Raw genomic sequence first — 27,830 nt, 5'->3', positions numbered from 1 at the left:
TCCACAAAGAAACAGTGAAACTAAAACTCTGACACACACATGCTTAAACACAGTTCTTTCCTCAGTTGTGTCTGACTAGACCAGCTGGTTTGGACAGAGATAAGCAGGAAGTGCCTGCTCACCATGGATAATCCATGTGTTGGGTCATCTGCCTGTGGATCCTTGAGAATACACTGTGGAAGAGGGACTATCCAAATCATGACATCTCACTTATCTGTCTACCATTAAAAAAAAAAAAATCCAAACCGATTGCCACTGAGTCGATTCTGACTCATAATTGACTCTATAGAACAGAGTAAAATTGCTGCATAGGGTTTCCAAGGCTGTAAATCTTCATGGAGCAGCTGGTGGGTTCGAACCACTGACCTTTTTGTTAGCAGCCGAGTGCTTAACTGCTGCGCCACCAGGGCTCCTCCTTGTCTACCATAGGCATGAAAAATGGGTACACAATTGTATCCTGGTATAGAAAGCATGTACCACTTGGTGACATTGAAGTGTCTGCCTGTCCATCAGGGTCACGTGTGTTGCCTCCAGATAACCTCACTCTTGATAACTTGACCTACCTCCTGCATCTGATACTTAGGTTACAGGCTCAAAAATCTGGTTCAGTTGGTACCCCGAGAGCAGCTCCATCTTTTAGACATGGATTCATAGTAACCAAGCTCACAGGATTTATGTATATTATCAGAATGCTGAGATATTAATTTATAAGAATAAATATAATTGTTACGGGGCTTAGACACCTCAAAGTTCTCATTCTCTGCTTTGGAGACACTCTAGCAAAATGGTTAAGAACACAAGCTCTGAAAGCAAACTGCCTGGATTTGGATTCCAATTCTGCCACTTACTAGCTGTGTGATCTTGAGCAAGTAACTTAACATCTCAGTTCTTCAGTTTTCTCATCTATAATATGTGGATAAAAATAAATGCTACATCATAGGATTGTCATGAAGATTAAACTGTTGCTTGGCTTGCATTAAACACTTCAGTGTTAGTAGTTATCATTGTTCTTGTTATTCACATTTGGGCAGACCTCCTTGGGAAGCTAGTCAGAAGGTTGTTTGGGAACTGTGGTAGCACACAGCAAGGTAAGTTAGATGGCTTAAATGATTACGAGCAGTTGGGCTAAAGTGGGCTAATGCACATGATCTTGACAGTTGACATGAAACTCAAGTCTGTTAGGTTCAGTCCCTTGTGTGTCCCTCCACCTTGATGTTGCCAATTTGAAGTTTTTAGCCAGTGTTTGGATGAATACTTTGAACTTGTGGTTTCTGAAAGTTTTGTTTTTCTGCTTCTAAAGCCATGGAATCACCCTTCTTATTGATGCATTCTTTCTATAACTATGTTAATATTTACCTTGGGTTACTATCAAGTCTTGCTGCCTTAGAACCAGCCTCTTTAAATGTCTTGCATAATTCATTGTATTGATTGCTTCTTGTTCCAAGACACTTGAGGGAAAGCATTAGTATAACATTCTAAGTATGAAAACATACATGCATGAGAATGCGTGCAAAGGAGAAAGAGCAAATGTCTTATTTTGACAGCTAATATTTATGAAGCACTTGCTATGTGCCAGGCACTATGATTATTTCTTTAAATACGTTATCTCATTTAATCACTACCATAGCCCTCTGAAGTAGTTGATATTCTTAGCCCCATTATACAGATAAGTAAATTGAGGCTTCCATAGCTAGTAAGTAGCAGAACTGGAATTTGAAACCAGATCTACTAATGATAAAGTCAGTGTTTCATAATTGCAGCCCTGGTAGCATAGTGGTTAAGAGCTTGGCTGCTAACCAAAAGGTCAGCAGTTCAACTCTACCAGCCACTCCCTGGAAACCCTATGGGGCAGTTTGACTCAGACCTATAGGGTCACTATGAGTTGGAACTGACTTGACGGCCACCTAACAACAACAATGTTAGAAACAGAACTCTGTCTTCTTTTTTGGAATAGAATTATTATGCATTCATGTAAGAAGTAGTTAAATATATCTATATGTCTAATGTAGATTTCTAACTTTGAATGCACCCTGGTTGTGAGCCACATGACCTACCTTCTTAGGCCTTGTTCTGCCACTAATTAGTGGTGCTAACTTGGCAAGTCATGGCATTATTTTCCAGGCCTAGAATTCTGTTACTGAGCACACATGACAACAGCAAGGAGTAGTTGTTACCCAGACTGAATACTGAGCTTCTTAAAGGCCTGCATCTTCTGTTTTCTCCCCAGTACTCCTGACTTTAGCAACAGAATTTGTTCCTTGTGGCCAATTTCCTCTTTGCAAAATGAGAGACTGACTAAGAAAATATCAGTGGATGCAAATGAGAAAAAGAAAAGACATCCGTCAAGTTAATTAAGGGGGAACATTCCTTTGACCTCTTGTTTTTGCCCCATGCTTATCATCAAGGTGGACTATTCTTCTCTTCTTAGAGGGCTACTTTCCTTTTATGCTGAAAACAAATAGTAGGGCCTAAGTACGTAAGTTTGGAATGAACACAGCACATTTTCATATCCGTTTGGCAGTTTTCCTGTTGTTTCTCCATTTAGGAAACATTTTCTTCTACTTCTGCCCATTATCACAGCTTTGACATTCATGTCATTAACAAAATGTCACTTTGCAAGTTACCGAATTAGGAGCAGCTAGCAACAAAAAATACTGAACAGAAACATACTGGCTTTTTGCCACATCAGTTTTCCTCCTAGAAAAGAACAAAGTGGAGCTCTGATGTTGGCTTCGCACGTTTTCGTGTTTGTATTCCAATTGCAGATGTACATGGAATCACGGATAGTTCACCTGTGGGCAAAGTGTTATGCCAAACTGCTATAGAAAAGCAAAATGCTTTAGACTTGGAAGAGTGAACAATAGTCATGCTGTTTGTTCTGGGCTTGAAATGAATATCTGTTGAGTGTCATAAAAGGAGATTAGGAAGTAGGCTCCCCTCCCTTTTGTGGGTCAGAAAGGAATGGTTCTGGAATCCACTGAACCAGAAAGAAGGAACAGAGTGTTTTATTTGTATGGGTAGACTTTAGCTAAGCAGCTAAATTATACTAGTAGACTGAAATATACTTACCAAATTAAATATTTCTAGGTTTAGCAGGTTAAACTAGGATATAATTTCTGTATGGAGAAGGTTGGAATGGGTAAAACAATAGACCAGTTCAGCAGAGATTTGGATATAAGAAAATGTTCTGATCTAACTTTGTAAAGCCTACGACCATTTCTTAAAAGCAATAAACAGGGGAAATGAGGTATAGGGAAAGAAGTTAACAGTGAAATTTGACTATGGTATTTCCAAAAAGGAAGATCAGAACATTAGATTTAAGCCATTGTGTTTATTCTGGTATTGTGCTGCCACCACTTTCTAAGGCCTTTTTTAGACTTGTTTCCTCATCGTTGGCCAACTGAGAACAATCCAATGCTGTTAAATTAAATTCATTAAAAGTAAATTATATAGTTGGACTTTGAGCTAAGTTTTTGGCTACTTAGAAAAAAAATTTCAAGTTGCAACTTTTTTCCATACTGAGCATCAAATACAAGATTTTTTTTAAAAAAACTTGCTTATGTCATACATACCCATGCCTCTGCGAACACACACGCGCACACATTTGTAAAGTGGAAGTTGAGAAAAACATTATTTTGTGTTTTGTTTATTTCCCCTAAACTCCTCAATTACCTGTAGACTTACCTCTGGTCTCTGACCACAACTGCCTTTAGGACAGCCAAAGGCTTGGGACTCAGGCTCAGAAGTATTTGAACCTGACCCTTTGCCCAATTAGAAAACTGAGACCATCCTCTCCACCCCTACTGAAGCTCTTCCTCATTGTCCCTTTGATAGCCATCAGTAGGCCCGGCCAGGTGATGGCAGTGTGTTTAGCCCTGCAGAAGGAGAGATTAGACCTTAAGCATCTTGAATGACTTCATGCAATGTTTCGGCCAACAAGACCTTGCAGCAATTTCCCAAGAGGCAACACAGGCCCTTCAACTCTTAGATCAGATTTAATTACCTTGCCTTCTCAGCAGTCTCTTCCCAGCCTCATCCCAAGTAGGAAAGATCTTCATTATGTGTCTTTGACCTGAGGTTTGAGCTATTGTGCTCTACATGACAAATCAAAAATCTAGAAGTCACCTTCATCGACTCCCCAAGCCCTCAAGAGTCCTCATGCAAATAGATGACCCACCTAAGTGCCTTCTGTGATTTGAGTGTCAGATAAAATTGCACTAAAAAATTCACAGGTATTGAGACATAAGCCCTTCTTACTTTAATTACTTTTTACTTACAACATTTTTAGCAGTTGAACTTACTCTGCTGCTATAAATCACATATCTTTCCCAGCCTCTGCTTTACTTGGACCATTGTGCTATGGCCCTCAATTAATTAAAATGATTATCCCATTATAATTTTATTCAGAATGATGTCTGTATATGTTTTCCCAGCAAGATTTTTCATACTGTGCATCTGTCAGTTTGTCGTACTCTGGTGGTTTGTGTGTCGCTGTGATGCTGGAAGCTGTACCAACAGTGTTTCAATACTAGTAGAGTCACCCATGGTGACTAAGAATAAGACTAAGAAAAAAGGCCTGGAAATCTACTTCAAAAATTAGCCAATGAAAACCCTATTGATTACAACAGAGTATTGTCTGACAACTCAGTTAACTGGCATAGCATAGTTCACAAAGATGTTGTTCTACAACCTAGTTTGGTGAGTAGCGTCTGGGATCCTAAAAGCTTGCGAGCGGCCATCTAAAAGACAACTTTTGGTCTATACTTGTCTGGAGCAAAAGAAAAAAAAGGAAACCAAAGACTCAAAGAACGACTAGTTTATAGGACTAATAGCTCACATGAACCACAGCCTCATTTATCCTGAGACCAGAAGAACTAGATGGTGCCCAGCTACCACCAACAAGTGTTCTGACCAGCAACACAATAGATGGTCCCAGACAGAATGGAAGACAAATTTAGAACAAACCTGAAATTCCTAAAAAAAAAGGCCAGACTTACAGGACCAGTAGAGACTAGAGGATCTACCAAGACTATCGCCCTGAGATACCCTTTAAACTTAGAAGTGAACCCATTTCCAGAGGTCACCATTCAACCAAATAATAGATTGGTTCATAAAATAAACAATATCTCCTGTGAATACTGTGCCTTTTAAACAATCATCTATATAAGACCCAATGTCAGTATTTACCATAAAGCAAAGATGAGAAGGTAATGGAAAGTGGAGGGGCTGGGAGGGCAGAGAAGCTAGATTAATGGAAACAGACAGAACAACCAAAATGGAAATAATGAGAATGCTAGCACATTGTGAAAAAATGTAACCAGAGTCATTGAACAATATATATAGAAATTTTTAAATGGAAACCTAATTTGCTGTGTAAACTTTCACCAAAAATACAATTAAAAAAAAATGTATATATATAGTCCAATAAAGTGCTGGAAGATAAGCCTTGTAGGTTGGAAGGTGCTCAAAATACACAGTAGACATAACAATAGACTCGTTCATACCAAAGATTGTGAAGATGGCATAAGAGTGAGCAGTGTTTCATTCTGTTGTACATGGGGTTGCCATGAGTTGGAGCTGACACAAAGGCAAATAACAACAACAAAAACCAGTTACTATCACTCTTGATGACCCCAACTCATGGCTACTCCGTGTGTGCCAGAGTAGAACTGTGCTCCATAGGGTTTTCAATGGTTGATTTTTCAGAAGTAGATTGCCAGGCCTTTCTTTCGGGGCATCTCTTGTCAGACTTGAACTGCCAACCTTTCAGTTAGCAGCCTATTGCATTAACCATTGTCACTACCCAGGGACACCTAACAACAACAAAGACTATACTGTAATATCATCTTGAATCAATTTAGTCTTATAAATTAGACTATGAGTATGTTTGTCCTCCAAGTGAAATTATAAATGTCTTAAAAATGAATAGTATTTTTAATTAGTCATTCAATAATATTTATTGAATCTCCATTTAAATCATTTTTTTCTGTATTTTTCTGGGTATGCAAAGGGATTCAGTATTATATAAACTGTAATTCCTATCATCAAGGAACTTATCCCCTCTCCTAGATTATAAACTTCACATACAGTCCTAGGTTACATTTATCAAATGAATGAATAACCATACAGTGCTAGTGTTTTTTGCCAGGATTGCTGTGATACACTATGGTGAATTTCAGCCACCAACCAGTCATGTGATAATAATGTGGCTCACCATGTCAGCCACAGAGAAATAGCTACGTCAGTACATCCAGCTTTGAAATATCCACAAAATGAAGAATAATAACTTAGAAGAAATGTGTTTTTAAAAATGTGTTCATGTCAGGCAGAATACTGAGGTGAAAGGATTATTTAGGTAAGGCCTATGAAATTGATGGATGATGTTCAATGCATAGTATATGTTAGTAAAATTCTAGTGTTTATTATTTATGAAAATATATTTAAAAACTGGTTGGGAATTTATTTTATACTTTAGATAACAACAAATTTTTGTACCTCTCTTCCAGATTCTGCCTTAGAATATCATTATCTGTGAATCAACCTTATCTCTTCTTTATACTTTAAACTTTTGGGGACTGTTTTCTTCATTTTTTTAATGTCCCACAGTACTTTGTACATAGGAATATACACTCAATATATATTTTTGTTACATTGAATTCTGTCATGGAATGGCATTTTTGCCTCACCTTAGTAGTATCTGTATGTTCAGCCACCTTTCTTCTTCTATGGAAGCAGAAAATTGGGCCAAACGTCACTAGTCTTATTTTAATGGATTAGATATATTTTACAAGAAGTACTATATAAATTAATATAGATCAGAACATACTGTCCTATTGATTTTCCCTAAAATTTCTGAAAGCTTGACAACCTATTTCTCTAATTGTGTACTTGGCCTAAGTTTTATTTTCTCGTAGGTGAAAACAGTATGAGCAATAATCCATTTCCGTTGTAATTAATGTTTTTAAAAAGAGTTTCTCTACTAATGGATAAGTTTAAGTATCCAACCCATAATAGCAATAATAAGCATTCATAATTACATACTCCGGATGACTATGAACTGGGTCATTGCATTGCTGAAAATATGCAAAGACCTGAAGCACTAGGCTTGATTGTCATCCCAGCATCAGCACTTGCAATTTCCCCAGCTTTTTAGAGGCAGTATCAAAGAGCATGGACTGGTAAAATGCTTGCATTAAATGTTGAGGCCATTTCTGAATAAATTAATTTTTAAAATATAATACTGTATTTTGAAGAAGAATCATAGGATATGAGTGTGCGTTAGGGATGCACATCAACTTAACCTCCTAACTCATCTCCCTGCTTCCTTTGGGTGTTTTAATTTAGCAACCAGATTGGTTCTCTCAAAATATAAGTCAGAAATTGGATTTAGAAGACTTAGTACCGAAAAAAAAAAAAGTAAAATACTTTATTAATAATTTTATATTGATCACGTGTTGAAGTGATAATGTTGATACACTGGTTTAAATAAAATACATAATTAAAGAAAAATATAAGTCAGATTATGTCACTCCTCTGTTCAAAACCTTCCAAGAGCTTCCTTTATCACTCAGACTAAAAACCAGATTCTATGCTATGGCCTGTAGGATGCCCCAGATCTGCCTCCTGTCATCTCTTTCCTTCCCTCTTCTGTTACTCTCCCCTGGCTCCTTCCACTCCTGTGGCACTGGCCTTCCTGCTCTTCCAGAAACACTCTGCCTCAGGGCCTTTGTTCCTGCTGAGTGCTCTCCTCTCAGACAACTACATGACTCACTTCCTCCTCTCTTACTGGTCTTATTTAAATATCGTCTCCCCACTACGGCCTTTCCTGATCACCTATTTAAAATTGTGACCCCCCATCCCCACCCCACACCTGCACTCCTTGTCCTACTTTCTGCATTATTTTTCTCCATAGCCGTCTCACATACTATAAATTTTACTAATTTATTTTATCGTCTGCTTCCTTTTTCCAGAATGTAGACCACTGAGGGCAGGGATTTTTGTTTGTTTAGAATTTGTTTTTGTTGTCAGTTACTTTTGAATGGATTCCAGCTCATGGCAACCCCATGTGTGCAAAGTAGAACTGTGCTCCTTGGGGTTTTCAGGGCTGTGACCTTTTGGAAGCAGATCTCCTGGCCTGTCTTCCAAGGCACCCCAGGTGGGTTCCAAAAGCCAGCCTTTCTGGCTAGTAGTTGAGAGCTTAACTGTTTGTGCCACCCAGGGACTCCTTTGTTTAGAATAGTGTGTAGCATATTTTAGGGGTTCGAAAAGTATTTTGTTGAATTAATTAATGAAAGTATGGAGGCAGCCTTGATTTCAAGGGCCATTGAGAAGACATTGGCAGTGCTTTAATATTAAAGCCTAAATTTTCACAGAGCTTTATTCTCTCTTTTAAGGGGGAACGGAGCTTGTCCAGGTAGCTCCTAGGACTGAACTTGTACTTTTCAGGAAAAAAGGTAAAGCTGCAGACTTCAAGCAGCCCAGAAAAGGGTAGAATGATTTGCATAAAAAAGATAGTTATTTCTGTTCCTAGGCAATGCCCTGGTGGCCCAGTGGTTAAGCATTTGGCTGCTATCCAAAAGCTCTGCAATCCGGATCCACCAGCCACTCCTTGGAAACCCTGTGGGACAGTTCTACTCTGTCCTATAGGGTCACTATGAGTCAGAATTGACTTGACTGCAACGGGTTTGTTTTTTTTGGTTGGGTAAGGGAAAGGGTTAGCACGCTGGGCTGTTAATTGCAAAACTGGAGGTTCCATTCCATTCAGAGGTGCCTCTAGAGAAAGGCCTAACAATCTGCTTCCAAAAAATCAGCCATTGAAAACCCTATGGAGCACAATTATGCTCTGACACACATGGAGTCACCGTGAGTGGGAGTCGCCTGGATGGCAACTGATTACAATACTATGCAGAGAAATGGAAATATGGGAGTAAAGGAATGAGTGAGGTTTGGAGGGCAGGAGTTCTAAGGAAGATTTTAAAGAAAATTAGCTTTTGTTACGTGATCTAAATTTTCTTTCAAATTCAGTCTCTTTATTAAAGACATTTTCAAGGCTTTTGCAATCAGATTTGCAAATGCACAGAGGCCTAGATTTTTAATGTTGCCAAGAGGAAAAATAAATGTCCACGATATGTAATTTTAGTGCATTTAAGAATCCTAAAATTTGCTTCAAATGAATAATCTAAAAAAGGAATGAATTAGAACCATATTTATGTTGCCATGGTTAAATCTCAAGAATATAATGTTGAGTGAAAAAAAGTAAGTTATAGAATCTCTGTAATGTGTGCTAAAGTATAATTTTTCCAAAAGTCAGAAACATTACTGTTATACAATATAAAGTGAACACATGTCAAAAATTTAACTCTTTAATTAATGACAGTGCCAGTAACATACTAAAACAGGTTCAGAGGAGATTTTGAAAAACAGACATATTTATGTATATATATGTATGTATGTGTATGTGTGTACGCGAAATCCAGAATGCTGAAATGAAATTGCTAGTGTATGCAAAACTGATTAATATCTTATAGGATAATGATATTAAATGTTTAGGGTCATCTTTGTATGGTATGGATATCAGTTGTATCTCTGCCAGACAAAATTCATTTGCATTATTATGGACTAGAATTATTTGCATTACTATCAGTTCTCTATAATTTAGCTTCTTTACCTACAAAGTTTTAAAATAGTCTAGTCAATAGAAAGGCAATGGAAGGCGACACCCTTATAATAGAATCAGATAATCCCCCGAGGGGGGTGGGTGGGTGTAGGCCCACTATACAAAGCTCAGCAAGCCCCTGGAAGGAAACCCGTTAGTCTCTTACACAATTTCAGGTCTTTGTCAGTTTTTCCCAATATGTGATACCATTAATGAAAATGTAAGAACACACACAAGTATTGTTCATAAGTACACATATAGTATGTCAAAGTGCTAAAAATCGACGGCAAGGCCACAAGCTACAGTTCTCTTTATGATTGCCTGGTTGGCTGGTTGGGGAGTGGAGAATGGAACTGGCTTGGTCTTCAGAGGGTACATTTAGCTCTATCTCTAATGTCTGTGTGTGTGTGTGTGTGTGTGTGAGTACACACACACACACACACACACACATATGTATTTTATTGGAAACAAATATGACAAAATACCACAGTTGTTACTTCAGGTGATAGAAATTGTTGAATTACTTTTCTGTATTTTCTATCATTCAAAAATTTCTTGGACTAAAAACAAATGTGTTTATGAGTATTTCTATCATGTGGTCCAACCCCTTGATTACAAAGATGTGGAAACAGAAACCTACCTAGTTTCTAAAATTTATTCATCAATACCATGTTAGCTAGATGATTTATGTATCCTAGTCATGCCCAGTTTCCTCAGTCTTCTCTTTGTTTAAGGAATATTCAGATGTTCAGATTCTATTAAGATGTTAGGAAATAGCAGATGTTCATGTATGGTAAAGCGTTGGCCTATAATTGGTCTCCTGTGCAAATTTATGAACTTTTTCATCAAGAAGAATTAATAAATTACAGCCTAGTTTCCAGAATTACTAGGGCTCTTCTTACTTAATTCACAATATTATCACTGCCCCTTAATGGTGGTTAGTCATATGTCGTACTGAGTGTTGACCTTTCAAGTAAGCTGTGAATGAAAAAATTACGGCCTGTTGGGGTGTTCCCTCCTCAGGTTGGCTTGCCATATGATCAGTATTCATGTCTCAAAATGAATGTAATTTAAAATTAAGCTGGATTTCAGCTACTCATAGCAATTGCAAAAGGCCCCAGCCTGGTCAGGAGCTGCTAATGGGTAGGTCCAGATGTGAAATATTTACAGGTCTCACCAAGGCTTTCAAATGGAGCCCTGAGCATAAAGACAACTTAGAAATTAAGTATGGGTGCTTTGGGAATAAAATTCATACACCACATGCCTACCCACCCTCCATTTCAGCATAGTATCCTCTTTGTCATTCACATGGAGTCAGACCTGACTTAGACAAAGAAATTCAGGATTCATCTTCTTATCCTCCTAGCAAATGGAAGGTCCTGTTGGCAACTGAGAGGTTGAGAAGCGCCGTGTGAAACTGCTTTGGTGGATGGTGACAGTGAACTCAGGGAGCAAGGACGGTGCCTTGTGCAATCCTCACTTCACCAGCCTGAGCCAGAAACCATCCAGACAAATGAAACATTTCCTTTTGGTGGCCTCATCTCACTCTATAGCATCTCCACCCAGGTGCCCTTCCAGCTGTGATGTTCTTACTCATAGAGTATTCTGTCCCTGCTTGTCTCACCTCCCAGCCTCAGGGGCCAGCCAGTCCTACTTACTCAAAAGCACTGTCAACATCTTTCTACCTTCCCATTCTTCCCAGATCCCAGGTCCATAGTCAACAGTATTTGTTGTAGTGTGTACGTGCGTATGTGTCTAAGAACTAGTTTTCTATGCCTCATAGTTGTCCCTGGGTGGTTCTTTCAAGGGAGGAGCCAAATTAATGAGGTAAAAAACAATGCTTACTTAGGATCATCACCTTCTGCCCTAATCCATTGTTTATCTTCGCCTTTGTCTCAAGTTGTGTATGACTGTCTTCTCAGACTACATTTAGATTTTGCAAGTAAAGAATCTGATTGTGCTTTTGTGTTCATAGAATAATGGTAGTCATCTTTCAAAATAAGAGAACAAACTGAGCATGTTATCCACAGGAAAAGTAGATTTTTCCATGTGTTGCTTCCAATAAAGAACTGAAGAGAAGGAGGTATTTTGTGGGAAGTGGATATTCCTGGGTTTGGCTTTCAGATCTGAGCATGGGCAGGATGAATGTCTTCCATTGCTGCTTTTTTTTTTTCTTTTCTTTTCTTTTGGTACTGGCATGGCTTTATTTTATTTTTTTAAATAATATTTTATTGTGTTTTCAGTGAAAGTTTACACAGCGAATTAGGTTCCCATTTGATACTTTCTACACAGGTGTTCAGTGACATTATTCCATTGTTTCTTGAAGAGTGAAGCAGAAAAAAATGCACTTTGGGATGGGCTGTCTGAAACTTGAGTTCATAATGTTCTTCAGTTTCATTTTTGTGATAATGTACCTATGTCCCTAAGGTTGAAAACTGGATATAAGTCTTTACAAGCTCAAGCACTTGAATGAGGGTAAATCAGGAACAGGCTAAGAGTTTCCTGCTACCGTGGAAGTGATATTCCTGTTTTACTTGGCAAGATGTCACCTGTTTTTTCCCTGGGTGACCGCCTGAGAAAAAGCAAGACAAAATCTACCTAGTCATGCTGGTAAAAGGGAAGAGGCTTTTATTTTGCCTGAGTAGAGGTATTTCCACTATTTTATCATTTTATGGATGAGTATGGTGTGGTCACCAAAATCTGGGGAGGCTGCCTCACACTTGGATGCTGTAAGCCTCTCCTTTAATGGTCAGAAAAGGGTGTGATACTTGGATGAATAAATATTGACAGCAGAGGTCAGCTCAGCATTTTACACCGATGTCATTATTAACATTGGCAGTGCCAGGTACTGTAACAGTCTACGTAGTAAATGCTCATAGGTCCTGCACACTAGGAGTTTTCTTTGTGCCAGTTTAATTGCGGATATTAATTCATTTGTTGGGAATCAGGTACCTAGAGCAATAAGATTAGTGATTCTCAGAGATATCAGAAGCAGGTAATATTGAGATTGGATGATGGTCCCCTTCCCCTGCCTTGGAAAAAAATATCTATGGAATATCTCAGTAGGGTTCCAGGATTTTAAAAATAATAGTATATACCAAAATCTAGATATTTGGAGGTTAGATACAATGAAATGCCCCTTTATCATTAACAGTGTCAACAATAAATAAATTCATTTCTGAGACCAAGAGCCTACTTCCTGAGTATAGAGATTTATTTTGTGTACACATGGAAATCAGTTTTCATCTCTGTCTTGTCCTGTATTTTGTAAAGTCTAGGTTTACCATATTGAGGAGCATATCATGGTCGAAGTTTCCTGTGTGATTTTTTTTTTTTTTTAGAAATTAAAGAAAATTCCAAGTCTGTGATAAGTTTAATACCATCTCTAGCTTAATGTTGAAGATCTATATAGAGGTTAGAGAAATACTTTCAGTTATGGGGTCTTATTTTTCATAGCATTTGTCAATAAGCTATGCTTCCGATTATTTAAGGTTTTCTATAACATAGTATAGGGGCCCTAGTAGTACAGTGGTTAAGAGCTGGGCTGAAGAGCTCCACTGCTAGCCAGAAGGTCGGCAGTTTGAATCCACCAGCTGCTCCTTGGAAACCATATGGGGCAGTTCTGCTCTATCCTGTAGGGTCGCTATGAGTCAGAATCAAATCGACTTGGCGACGGGTTTTCTGGATAACATACTTATGGGTACAGGTTTCGCCTGCTATCTAAAAGTAGAGCTTTCCTATGAAACTTTTCATAAGGCAAAATGGCATAAAGGGAGAAAGCGATTACCATTGACTTATATGGGAAAAATTTTTGAGTGTTCCCAGACCCAAAAAAATAACCTACCAAATAACACATAAAACTATAGTAAAAGTAGGAATGCTGAGTGTAGTTCCTGGGGAAGGAGCTTAGCTAAGCCATGCTCACTGCTTAGGATGTGCATTGCTTCTTTGACAGCTCGCTGCAAAACAAGTGTTGAAAGCTATTTACACTTTTCACCTTTTTTCTTGAAAGCGAAAATCCTCTTCCGATTTCTTTCCGTTACCAAAAACGTGCTAACGTAGGTCTTTCATAAAAGCGAAGCTTTCATAAAGCGAACTTTCGAAAAACGGAGAATACCAGTACCTTAAATATTATAAACTGAGTTCAAATTCTGAGGCAATTTGTTTTTCACTTCTCTTCTTTAACTTGCTGATATATTCATAGATGAGGTAGCCTGTATCTTTTATTTCACCCTACATGCTATTTATAATGAATCATCTATTTGGAAAGATTGTACATCCTTATAGAGAAGTAGGTGAACAGGATGAATGTAGCGTAAACTTTTTTGTACATTAAACAACCAAGTATATTTCATTTTCAGATTTTATTTTATTTCTGTATTTCTTTTTGTTGTTGATATTATTGGTGCTATCTTCTCTTTTTAAAATTTTTGGGCCACATTTTTTGAAAGGAGCACTTTCCATGATTTTTTTCTGGAGACTTTAAGTAAGCAACACAGTTATGGGTTTTTTTTGTGTTATTTCTTTGGACTCTAGATTGTTGGCTATTTACTTTGCTTGTTGTGATAATATACTAGTCATTCTATATGTTTCTTAGGAAAATTCATTTTTTTAAAGTTTTCTTTAAGAAATATCATTTTCTAAATTTCTGTTTTAAATAAGTCAGCATATTTCATTCAAGATATTTATTAAATTGCCCTTTCCATTGATACACATTTCTTATTCATTTTGTTTGCATATGTAAGCATTAATAATTAGGTACGTCAAAAGAAAATCTTTATAAGTAATTTAGATCACATGCTAAATGTAAAAATTTAGTACAAATAGCCATTTTTGTGATAATTAACCTATATTTCAGGTAATTTTCCAAATTTACAATTAAATTTGCTGAGATTTCTAGGATGTAAATCTGTTGTTTATAATTTTCTTTTATTCACATCAACAAGTTGATGTACTTAATATTCCTATATTGAAATGAAAACACATTGATTTGAATTAACACTAAATACATTATACAGTATCTTTTGTAAACAATCAGACTATCTGATTTAATGATTATGAATTTAACAGGTCGAATACATTTCTTAATAGATAAGTTGATAATACCACAGGTTACCTTCATAATTAAGTATCAAGGGTCTGTTCTTACTCAACAACTTCTTTAAGGCTGAGTAAACATGATCTTAATTAAACTCACAGATAATGCTAGGAGATGTTGATTGCTCCAGTAAGGAAAATAAAATGATGCAGCCTGACCTTAAGAAATTATAAATATAGAATGTTGACAACTGGTAACAAACAGAAAACATCAAGAAAAAGGGTTGGCTCCCAAGTCAATATTGCTGAAAGAAATCAGGTTTGGTTTTGAAACGTAGTATTTCAATATTTAGAAATGTTCCTTTCAAATATTTCATACAATCCCAAAATATGTCCACTCATTATATCTAATTTAGGATTGTGGAGTCATATAAAAATTCCTGTTTCAGGAACCTAGTATAACAGAGGTATGTTCTGAATTAAAAACTAAAATGCTTAATGCTTAATGAAGGATGAGGGGATCCAGTGAGGTAACTTACTTTTCTAACTATTGTACTGAATGAAGGGCCAGTCTGTATTGAAGAAAAGCAAATGAAAACAAGATAATATTCTCTTCACTTTCAACTAGTTTTATATTTGTCTTACTCTTTAAGACTTGTGAAAGTTGCTTTGAAATCAAATTAGAACTTCGTATTTAGCAAAAAGAGGAAGAGATACCTACCCTGTGCTTATATGCGCGTTGGAGCCAACTCAACAGCAACTAACAGCAACAACAAGAACAGCCCAGAGTGATGCCAGTAGGGAGCATGCCTGTGAAAAAGAGCCATCACTATTATTTTAATACAAACTAGAATCTGTTTTTATGATTTCAAAACATTTACCTTAATCAGGAATTTGAATGTAATATACAAGATGAAAAATGAATGCGTAGTGAAATACATTTATCTTGGGTGTCAGCTGTTCTATTGACAACAGGCACAAATATGAAATTTGTCTAAATAATTAGATTTTTAATTAGTGCATAATTATAAGATTAATGTCATTGCGCTTCATTGCATGTAATTTTGTATTAGAAATTTCATGTCAACAAAGATGCTACCTGTGGTTTGCTGATTTGAATCCTTAATTTATTACTTGTGGTGTATGGCATGTCACATATTTGCAGTCAAGAACTGAAAGAGAGCATTTGATTATAGCTTCACTGGTGGTGGGGAATATTGATGATGCTATGCTATATGAATACATTACATTTTCTAATATTCAACATGCAGGCACCCCTCAAATACGGTTAGTGCACATTTATCTGCAGTAATTTTAGCAACAAAGGAGATAGGTTGTTCAATATAGCCTATGCCTACTTTGAACATACTTGAACATTATCAAGGCTATCTTCTCTTTAAAAGTTTGTTTTTCCTTTCCTTTTGGCAGTTGTCGAACAAGCAACCGGAAAAGCTTGATAGGCAATGGGCAGTCACCAGCATTGCCTCGACCGCACTCTCCTCTCTCTGCTCATACAGGTAATGCATTACCCTTGCTTGGGTTTTGTTTTACTTCTTTTTACTAGTGATTAAAAATAAGCCAGGCATTTTGAAATTCAGGTGTATATTTGCATCTTTTTATTTTGATTTTCCTATTTTTTTACACCAAGTTATTTTTTCTGATGGGTTAACCCCAACCTTATCCTTTGTTTGAGAGATTGGACTATAAAATATAGAATTTCTTTTTCTAGGGGTCAGTCCTTTTTCATTTAATTCTTTCCCTATTTCTGAATTTTTGGATGATGCAAGACATGTTTCTGTATTAGGATTATCTTTGGGAAATACAGACAGTATAGCTCCCACGAAGAAGATTAATGCTAGGAAAATTTCAACATTTTTCTCCCTAAAATTGAACTTGTCTGTTATATTGAGATAGGCATTATAGGGACTATAAAAATTCAGGAGATGAGATCCTTGACCTCAGATGCTTTATAGAGTTATAAGGAAGGTTGATCCCTGTTACAAAAACTGTGCATTGAAGACTGCCTATATATGCTATTTTATTGTTGTTGTTTAATCTTCTATCTGAGGTGGTACAAAGAAGAGAAAGGTTAATTCCAATCAGGGAATTCTGGGAGAGTTCGAAGGAGCCACTTGCCCAAGATGTTGAAAGATGGGCAAGGCTTTGGCAGGTAGAAATGGGGTCAGACAAAAGGAATTCCCAGTGTATGGTTAATGTGGGGTATGTGGGGGTAATTGTATAGGAGGAGAGATAAACAAGGCAGATGGAGGTCGCAGAACAGGAGGATGTTTTACTTTGAGTGCCTTTCAAGGATTTTGGGGGGGGGGTCTGTGTTTTAGGAAGGTATCTTAAGCAATATGAAAGATGATGGATAGAAGGGTGAGAAGATTAAGCCCTATCTCCATTAGACTCTTAAGAAAACTCTAATATGACACTGATGTGTTCTCAGGTGATGTTGGTTTTATATTTAAAGGTAGAGCTATCACTCTTCCCCAAAAGGCAGTCCTTGAGCTCTCGCATTGATAGTAGGAGTTATCTATGATATGTTTGGGGAGAAGAAAGGAGAAAGACATAATTGCGTACCTCTTTTGAATGAAATTTTATTTTCCTCATTGTAATAAGTAAAAGAAGGTTAAATAAAAAGTTAAAAGGTAAATTGAGGCAATTACAAGACCATAAAAAGTCCACTGAAGTTCAGAAATGCCACTCCCAGGTAAAACATTAGAGAAACTATTGCACACACGAGAAGACATGTTCTAGGCCACACATAGCAGCATTGTTTGTAACAGCTAAATATTAGATACAGCCTGTCTTAGTTATCTAGTGCTGCTACAACAGAAATACCACAAGTGGATGGCTTTAACAAACAAGTTTATTCTCTCACAGTTTAGTAGGCTATAAGTCCAAATTCAGGGTGCCAGCTCCAGAGGAAGGCTTTCTCTCTCTGTCAGCCCTGGAGGAAGGTCCTTGTCATCAATCTTCCCTTGGTCTAGAAGCTTCTCTGTACAGGGACTATGGGTCCAAAGGATGCTCTTCCCTCCTGGTTCTTCATCCTTGGTGGTAGGAGGTGTCCCCCATGTCTCTGTTCGCTTCTCTCTTTTATATCTCAAGAGAGATTGACTCAAGATAAACCTAATCTTGTAGATTCAATCCTGCCATAGTAACATAACTGCTTCTAATCCTGCCTCATTAACATCATAGAGGTAGGATTTACAACACATAGGAAAATAACATCAGATGACAAAATGGTGGACAATCACACAATACTGGGAATCATGGTCTAGCCAAGTTGACACACATTTTGGGGGGACACAGTTCAATCTGTAACACAACCTAAATATCTATCAACTGGAAAATGAATAACATAGTCACACACAGAACCCTATGCAGCATAGAAAACAAGTGAGCTAGAACTGCTCGTATCTACATGAATGAAATTCAAATATAATGCTGGACCAAAAAAAAAAAAAAAAAAAAAAACAAGCCGTAAAGGAATATTATTTAAGTATGGTGTTTCCTCAAAAAGTTAAAAATGAAATTATCATATGACCCAGCAATTCCACTCCTAAATATATACCATATATTGAAAGCAGGAACTCAAAGAGATACTTGTACACCAGTGCTTATTGTAGCAGTATTCACAGTAGCCAAAATGTGGAAACAATGCAGGTATCCATCAACAGATGAATGGATAAATAAAATGTGGTATGTACATATAATGAAATATTATTTAGCCATGAAGAGAAATGAAGTTTTGATACATGCTACAACATGGATGAACCTTGAAAACATTATGGTTAATTAGTCAGACACAAAAGGACAAATACTGTAAGATCCCACTTATATGAAATATCTGGAATAGGCAAATGCATAGAGACCAAAGTTCTTTAGTGGTTACCAGGGTGGGTGGGAGGGGGAGATGGAGAGATATTGCTTAAGGGATACTAAGTTTCTGTTAAGGGTGATGAAACATTTGGAAATGAATAGTGGTAATGGTTGTGCAGTACAGTGAACGTAACTAATGTCACTGAATTATGCACACATAAATGGTTAAAATGGCAAGTGTTTTGTTATATATGTATTTCATTACAATAAAAAGTTTTAAAAAGATGGATTGGTATTTAAAAAATAATAAAAAGAAAGGAAAGAATATTATTTAAATCATCCACACAAATGATGTGCACTCGATTGCTAACCTAAAGATTGGTGGTTCAAACTCACCCAGCAGTACCACAGAAGAAAAGTCCTGGTGATCTGCTTCTGTTAAGATTGCAGCCAACAAAACCATATGGAGCAGTTCTGCTCTGTAACACAGAGGGGGTCATCATGATTCGAAATTGACTCAGCGACAACTAACAACAGTACCTATGTAGTATGAGTCTAAATGAAATCCATTAAAAACCCATCGTCATCAAATCAATTCTGACTCATAGCAATCCTATAAAAAACAGAAACAAAAAAAAGTTTGCCGTCGAGTTGATTCTGACGCATAGCAACCTTATAGGACACAGTAAAATGAAAGCATGGTAATTTAAAGACCAATTTCATGATAGTAGTTTCCTCTAAGTTGTGAGGGAGGTAGAATTGGGCAAAGGAGTGAACAGCTGGTAATATTTTATTTCTAAAGCTGTGTGATAGTACACAACTTTTTATATTATTATCTTTTATACATTTGAGATCTATATTACATTAGCATCATTATAGTAAAAGTCTACAGGAGATCAAGTAAGACTGGTACTTAGGGGCTAGAATTATATATTATTATCTCTACATTTCTCCCGCACCCAGCACAATACCTGGCAATATATACTAGATACTAAGTAAATGATGAATTATATTTCTTATGTATAATTCAATAGTTCTGTAAAAATTTTTAAATTTTACTCCTTTTGGTAGTGCTTTGTAGTATTTACACCATATGTTATATATATGCCCATTGATTAGTCTTTTATTACTGGGATTTTCTTCAGTTATCTAATACTGAGAAGTCAGAAAATGTGGTTTAGGCTTTAATGAGCCTTTTAATTATTTTTCTTCTCTCTGTATAGAGTAAGTGTGAATTCTTTTCCCTTTAGCTATAATTTTAGTGTTTAATCGGAGGAGTGGGCAGAGAGACGCCTGTCTTTCACATTCTGAGAGTATTTTTCCATATGTTATGGAGCCAACAGGTTGTTATTCACTCAGAGGTGGTAGAAGTCTCTCAGACTTTCTGTAAGAAGTGGCAGTTATTACTGTCTGGTAGATTCCTATTTCTGTATAAAAAGAAGGAAAATGTAAATGAAATAGAGGACCAGTCCTCAAGTCTTGATAATGTGAAATACCTGTTCACTCATTGTGCCTTTTACCTCTTACTTTCAGTTGCTACATTTTCTATCATGTGTGTGATTCACAGAACAACAGGTGAGGGTCCCTAGATGTCTCCTTGAAAAGCAAGAGGAAGAAAAATTACCATCTCTCAATGCTTATTAACCCCAAAAGACAAAGTTCCACTTTGTGGTTTTCATTGGTGAGGATTATGTGAGTCAAACCATTCATCACTGATGCGTGAACCTTCTCTACCAAATGAATCAGTGGAGATGGGAACATTAATTTATTTGTATAGATGTGTCAGTAGTGCTCTGAGGAAAAAGAGATACTGGCATGGTGTTCTCAGTGTATCTTCACAAACAAAATAGTACTTGTGGAAAGCAGTGATTCCTAAAAGAGCAGGAAATAGGATAGTCACTTAAAAAGAAGAAAGGTAGAAAATCACAGCCACCTAGTTACAGGAAGATTATTCTAAGCATGAAATATAATCCAAAAACCCCAAAGGCAGAGACTGTGTATCTCTCCTAAAATAAAAAATTCTATATAATAAACAAAAATCAAAAGAAAACAAAGTAGGAAAAAATTTTTTTAACATGTAACTGACAAACGTGATTTCCTTAATATACAAAGAGCTCCTATAAATCAATATGAAAATGGTGAATGCACCAATAGAAAAGTGGACAAAGGGTGTAAATGTCATGTCACAGAAAAAAGTGAATAAAAATAGTCAACAAAAACATGACATAATGCTTCATTTCAATCATAAGAGAAATGTGAATTAGAAGAATGGGATAATATCATTCACCAAGCATATCATCAAAAATTTTTTAAATGATAAAAGCCAATGTTAGCATGGGTGTGGGGAAGCAGTCCCTCTCACACGCTTTAAGTGATGTGAATGTGTTCAACCATTTTGGTTAGAATTTGCAGTATTGATTAAAATTTCAAATGCCTTTACCCTTTGGCCCAGCAAATCCATCTCTAGCAATTTATCTTACTGATATTCTCATAGAATAGCAGAAAATCATAAATATAGCATTGCTTGTAACTAGCAAATGAAAAGATAAGTTGTCAGCAGTTTTTTTTATTTAATGTGCTCATCAGTAAGGAACTGGTTAAATAAATATGATTGAGTTTCTATTTATGGTTATGGAAAATTTGGCGACAGATATTGGTGATGGTCTTGCAACATGATTGATGTAATTGATATCCACTGAATTGTACACATGAAAAATGTCAAATTGGCAACATCGTGTTATTTACATTTTACAACAATAAAAAAAGGCTAAAAAAAGATTCAGGCACATAATCGAACACTACGTGGTTGTTAAAAAGCATGAGGTAAGCTTTTATGTGCTGATTTGGAAAGATGCCAAAGGTAGATTATTAAGTGAAAAGAAAATGCATGTTATAATTTATATGTGTGCGTGTTTTTGAGTATATACGTACATACATACACACTTGTATATTTTTTCATATTCATAGTGTATTTTTGGAAAGAGAAAGAAGAAATTGTTTATTTTTAGGTAATAGGAATATAGGGTTGAGAAATTAGTAGATAGTGCTGTATAATAAAAATAAAACTCTAACAATAAAACTGGTAAAAGAGAATAAAATAATATTTAAAGTAGTTTTCTACTGATATATGTCTTAGTCATCTGGTACTGCTGTATAGCAGAAATACCACAAGTGGATGGCTTTAACAAACAGAAGTTTATTTTCTCACAGTCTAATAGGCTAGAAGTCCAAATTCAGGGCATCAGCTCCAGGGGAAGGCTTTCTCTCTCTCAGCCCTGGAGGAAGGTCCTTGTTATCAATCTTCCCCTGGTCTAGGAGCTTCTCTGCACAGGAACCCCAGGTCCAAGGGATGCGCTCTGCTCCCGGCACTGCTTTCTTGGTGGTATGAGATCCCCCTGTCTCTCTGCTTGCTTCTCTCTTTTATATCTCAGAAGAGATTGGCTCAAGATACAATCCAATCTTGTAGATTGAGTCCTGCCTCATTAACATAACTGCCGCCTATCCCTCCTCATTAACATCATAGAGGTGGGATTTACAACACATAGGAAAATCACATCAGGTGACAAAATGGTGGACAGTCACACAATATAGGAATCATGGCCCAGCGAAGTTGACAGATATTTTTGAGGACACAGTTCAATCCATGACACTATATAGCAAATTACCACAAAATTAGTTGCTTAAAATAATACCCATTTAGTAATGTTAGAGTTCTTTAGCTCTGAAGTCTGGACAGGCTCAACTGGGTTCCCTGCTCACGGGTGTTACTGGGCTCTTGTCTGGTGGCTCTGAGAAAGAAGCTACTACCAGGCTTATCCAGGTTATTGGCAGAATTCAGTTCCTTGCAGTTGTAGGACTGAGATCCTCATTTTCTCACTGGCAGTCAGCCAGGAATCTAATTTTTCTATTGGGCAACTTCTACGAACTATTAAAGACAGGAAATATCCTTAAACCTCTGAGCCCACACAACCTGTCTTAGGCTGGGTTATCTAAAGAAGCAAAATCAGTAAAGCATATAAATACATATACAGAGAGAGAGATTTATATCAAGGAAGTGGCTCAAGTGGTTGTAGAGGCTGGCACGTCCCAAGTCTGTGGGTGAAACAAGGCCTCTCTTGATTCACATAGCCACGGGACTGGCAAACCCAGGATTGGCAGGTCAGACAGCAGGGCTCTGGCTCACAGACTGCGAAGATCTACGAATCCCAAGATTGGCAGGCAAGACAGCAGACAGCTGCTAGCTCAAGTCCCAAGAAACAGTCCCAAGAACCAGAAGTCAGACAAACAGAAGCCAGCTGCATGATGCAGAGTGAGCAAAAGCCCACCAGCCTTGCTAGAAAGTCTACCTATATTGGATGCAGGCCACATTCCCAAGGAAACTGCCTTTCAACTGATTGGCTACTCGCAGTAGATCCCATCATGAGTGTGATCACGTTGTATCAAATCTCATCATGGAAGTGATCACATCATTATACAACTGCCAAACTATGTCATAACTGTCAAACCACTGAGAATCATGGTCCAGCCAAGTTGACAGACAACCTTAATGATTATACAACCTGTTAGGTCAGTGTCCAGTTGGGAAAACTTCATAAATTATTTTATTTACATGTCTGCATGTATGTGTACACACACACACACACACACACACACACACACATAAATTTTTGTTATGAAGGAACCTCATTTCTGAAGGATTACTCATCACTGTGTTTGATGCCGCTCTGTTCACAAGCCCCTGTTCAAAGATAAAACTGAGCTTAAAGGAGGCCCAGAGAAGCAAAAATAAGCAGAGAAATGGGGCAATTGTATTTAAACAAAAGAACTCCAGTAGAAACTTGGAAAACCCAGAAGAGCGTAAGGGTGGGCACATAGGGGTTGGGCAACAAAATAAAATACCTAAAATTCAAAAGGAATCACTATGAAAACGTTGATGTATTTCTTTACTACATCTCTGCCTCCCCACTGAGCTTTGGTTTAACGAACACAACCCAGTTTATAAATTAAGATGGTTTCTAAGTAACACCTTAGAGACATCATGCACATTTTTCCAGTAAAGTTTTCATTATTTCAGAAAACTGTGGAAACCTTCCTCTTTTTGACTTATTTTGGAGTCTTCTCTTGAATCACTCATAAAAATTGGTCTCACCACTTTACCACTTGCTCACCTTACATTTGGGTTATATCAGTTCTACTCTGATCATGCAACTCATTCATCAAATGTGACACTAAATTGGTCGTGGTAAAGGCAGTGGTTTTGCAGACAAGCATGTTGATACAAAGAATTGAAAGTTAATAGTCTGACAGTGAGGTAGAGATAGGAAAAGGAATGAGTAAGAGTGGGTTAAAGAATTCAGAGAAGACAGACTGGGATAGAACAGGGTAGGTAAATATTTCAGTGTGCCAGAGAAGTCCCTGAGAGCATCACTGTATTATAACCCAGTGCAATCTTGATGTCAGCAAGGAATTTCCTAACAACCCACTGTTCCTAGAAAGAACATGGACCATAAGTTCAGAAGATGTGTAGCTGAACAGTAAGGGACTTAGTATAACCTAAAATTTTGACCCACAATGTCAATCAAGTACTTAATATGGTTACCAACATCCACATGACTGTCACTGTAGGATATGGTGAAATGTCACAAGATATTTTTCGGTTTATACTCCCATGACTAATCTTCAAGGCTGATTTAGTTAAAAGATAAACTATGACTTTCTTATTGTAACAGTAAAACTGAGTTTGTAGTAAGTATGAGAAATTATGTAAAGATAGAAACCCACGATCTAATGATAATGACTGTCAACATTTTACTGTATCTCTTCAGCCTTTTTTCCATATATATGTATGTATCTGTCCATCTATAAAAAAACAAACAAAACTGTTCCCGTTGAATTGGTTCCAACTCATGCCAACCCCATGTGTTACAGGATAGAACTGCACAATAAGATTGTCTTGGCTATAATCTTTATGGAAGCAGATTGCCAGATCTTTCTTTCACTGCGCTGCTGGGTAGGTTTGAGCCTCCAACCTTTAGGTTAGTAGATGAGTGTAAACCATTTGTGCCATCCATGAACCTCTGTCCATCTGTTCATGTGACTAAAATGCATATGCTGAAATTTTTATTTTACTCTACCCTTAGCAACACTGAATGTTACCGTTTTTAAACTTCTGTCAATATAAGCCAAACACTACTTTAGTATTTATAATGCACATGTTTTATTACTGTAACCAAAAAAACCGAAAGCATTTCCATCGAGTTGCTTCTGACTACTGGCAACCCAGTATATGTACAGTAGAACTGCACTTCATAGAGTTTTCAAGGCTGTGATCTTTCAGAAGCAGATTGCCAGGCTTCTCTTTTGAGGCACCTCTCGGTGTGTTCAAACTGTCAACATTTCATTTAGTAGTTGAGTGCTTAAACTGTGTCACTCAGGGACTCTTTATTATATAGGATTTTAAATTTTTCCATATTCATCTATGCATGCGTATCTCTTCTTTTGTTATTTTTTTGTATTTTCATCCATTGTCCCTTTCTTTTGTTTGATTTTTTCTTATTGATATGTAAGAATTGAGATATAGACATTAATGTTTTGTAATCTTACTGATAGTCTTTTCTAATTTGCATTTGTCTTTTCATTTTTTTTCCCATGGTGTTTTTTGACGAAAGTTTTTTTCCCCCTTACTTTTAATGATTTGTGGTCCAGTCTGTCAATCTTTTCCTTTTTTTTAATATTGTTATTTTCTCCTGTTGTAGAGTTGCATCTATTAATAAGGCTGGTCTTGCTCTAAAAATTGCCTGCTCTGATCTCCCTGCTTCCCCTGCCATCTCTGTGCTTGACAAGCTTAGCGTCACTAACACATTTCTTTACCTCCTCGTACTTCTAGGACTGTTAGCTCATAAGCTAGTGGTTTTCCCAAACAGTGAGCAGGTTTTTGAGCAACGGAGTTTTTCTGAATTCTTAACTTTATCTGCCAGCCTACAAAGGGAGGAAAATTACAAGCAAAGAAGGCTTTCAAATAGTTTCTCTCAACCCCCAGACTCCCAAGGGAGATTATACACTTACACATTTCTGCTCAGATGCCTGTGGTACTGTCATACTTGTGTGTAGCACGCAAAGGAGAAGCTGTTCCTGGGAAGTTTGGTTTGCTGTGGGAGCAACTTAGCCAACAGAGATGATCTTTAGATACCAGTGTAAGATTTCTGCTTAGATAAGGTGAGATTAGAGGCATAGCCTGAGTTAAGAGTGTAATAGTATCTTTGTTTCGTTTATTTTGTGACTTTCCTTCAAAACCTTCAGCGGGTTTTCCATGCTGGAAATATTACCAACTGTCTGAACCTGCTTTATAGATCTTTAATAAAATGTGCATTCAGCAAGGCAGTGACCTTTTCTGGCTTTTTTTTTTCTTCCATAGGGATCTCTGACATGGTCACCCTCTGTCATCGTTTTCTAATTATCAGCAACTCAACAAAGTCAGCTGCAACTTAGAAAGCCTTGTGTTCAGTCCAGAGTACCTTGATGTCTTCCTCTTAGGATTCATTTTATGATGGTTAAATTAGTCAAATCATATGACTAAACCTTATCCAGTTGGTTTCCTTCATCAACCTTGTGTCGAGCATCACCTGGGAATCATCTGACTTACTAAACATTCAGTGGACCCTAAAACCAGATTTGTTAGTCCGATGTGTATGACAGCACTGTATCATTGCACAGTGTGTCTGTTCTGTGATTTCAAGTATTTGATCAGTCATTTTCTCTGAATTGTGGAAACTACCATCTTTCTTATTCCATGCTGCACTTCCAGTTTTGGTTTGGTTTTTCGGTATGCCTTAATATAAAGTAAGATTTTCTTCCCGCTACACACAAAAGAGGGAATCCTCGTATATTTAAGTACATACAAAGGCTCAAATATTATGGTACATTGTCTTAATTACTTTATTTTGAAAGTAGTTATGTTACCGGGAACTCCAGGTCCTGCTTGGTGCAACTCATCGCAGTCAATAAACAAAGGGCCAAGGTGGGAGATCAGAAAGGTAGTTTTATTTCATTGTGCAAGGAAAGGAGCAGTCAGGGCTGATGTCCCAAGACTGCTCCGCGAGGGAGAGAGGGAAGGTAACTTTTATGGGGTTTACAGACTGGAAGTTCATACAAGTTACATCAGCCACATTCTTAATCATACTACACAGGTGCAATGGGGTTTACATATAACTTCATGGGTTGCATGTTCAGAAAATGGCGGTTAAACTTGACCCAGAGGCAGGAAAGTTAATATGCATTAGGCAGTTAATGAGGCGGACAGTCACTCGGGGTGTCAATATGGCGCCTAAACCGGTTTCAGCCAATCTCATCTAGTTCTGGGAAGCAGTTAAGGAAAGGGGAACCAGGATATTGATGTAAAGCTATGCAGCATGTCAAACAAGCTGCTTGAGGCAGTGGAATTTTCTGCAGCCTGTGGACCTCTGACCTAGTTATAACAAATCTTTCATTTCCCTTGTACTTAATCTCATCTGTTTCGACCATTGCTAAAAGCTGAGGTGGGTCTACTGCCTTTCATACTCTTTATAGTTTAGATAGGTATTATATAACCTCCCAAATCCAAAGACAGTCAAACAGGGCAGTGCTTTACTTAAAAGAAGGAAACATCTTAAATTTTCTCTTTTTGATAGAAAATAGATATTGGGAGTTTGTGAGGTTATTTTTTCTGTGAGAAAAGAGATTCTTATAAATGTTGGACAGAAAAGAGTTCTTGAGAAACCAGAGTCTGAAATAGCCAATTCTCTTGTTATTGAGACAGGAGTTTTCTAGTAGAGAATCTTTTTAATTTTAAATGTTGCAAAGTAGTAAAATCAGAAATTAAAATAGTTTGTCAACTTTGTCTGCTTTTGGATTAGACAATTTTCATATTTAAATCTCATACCAAACCAAATCCGTTGCCAAGTCTGACTCATAGTAACCCTATAGGATAGAGTAGAACTACCCCACAGGGTTTCCAAGGCTGTAAATCTTTACAGAAGTAGACTGCCACATCTTCCTCCTGCAGGGCAGCTAGTGGGTTCAAACTGCTGACCTTTCAGTTAGCAGCCTAGTGCTTAACCACTATGCCACCAGGGCCCCTTTAAGTCTCATATAGTATGATGATAATTGTGTATTTCATTGTTTAAAAATACAGAACTAAATTGATACCTTAAATGGTACAAATAACGTGTTATGCCGCCTAAATTTCTGAAAGTTTAAATATTCAAACTGAGAAAACAAAATAAAACAAACCCACTATTTTGAATCTACTAGTTGAGAAAAATAGGAGATTGCCTTA

The 27,830-nt window shown here is 37.2% G+C and overlaps 1 protein-coding gene across 5 annotated transcripts in view; it reads left to right on the top strand.

The window, feature by feature from the left end:
* MAST4 (microtubule associated serine/threonine kinase family member 4) overlaps nt 1-27,830 on the top strand; it is a 755,237-nt gene that overhangs the window by 610,008 nt on the left and 117,399 nt on the right. For all 5 annotated transcript variants that reach the window (XM_023729575.1, XM_004374531.1, XM_012554988.1 and 2 more), the window contains one exon: nt 16,121-16,209. In XM_023729575.1, coding sequence (XP_023585343.1) covers nt 16,121-16,209 — 89 coding nt within the window. The remainder of the gene's footprint in view (nt 1-16,120; nt 16,210-27,830) is intronic.

Source organism: Trichechus manatus, unplaced genomic scaffold, assembly GCF_000243295.1.
Source record: "Trichechus manatus latirostris isolate Lorelei unplaced genomic scaffold, TriManLat1.0 scaffold00029, whole genome shotgun sequence".
In the NCBI taxonomy this organism is placed as follows: Eukaryota; Metazoa; Chordata; class Mammalia; order Sirenia; family Trichechidae; genus Trichechus; species Trichechus manatus.
Note: the sequence above shows the minus strand (reverse complement) of the source record. Positions and strands in the feature narration are given on the sequence as shown.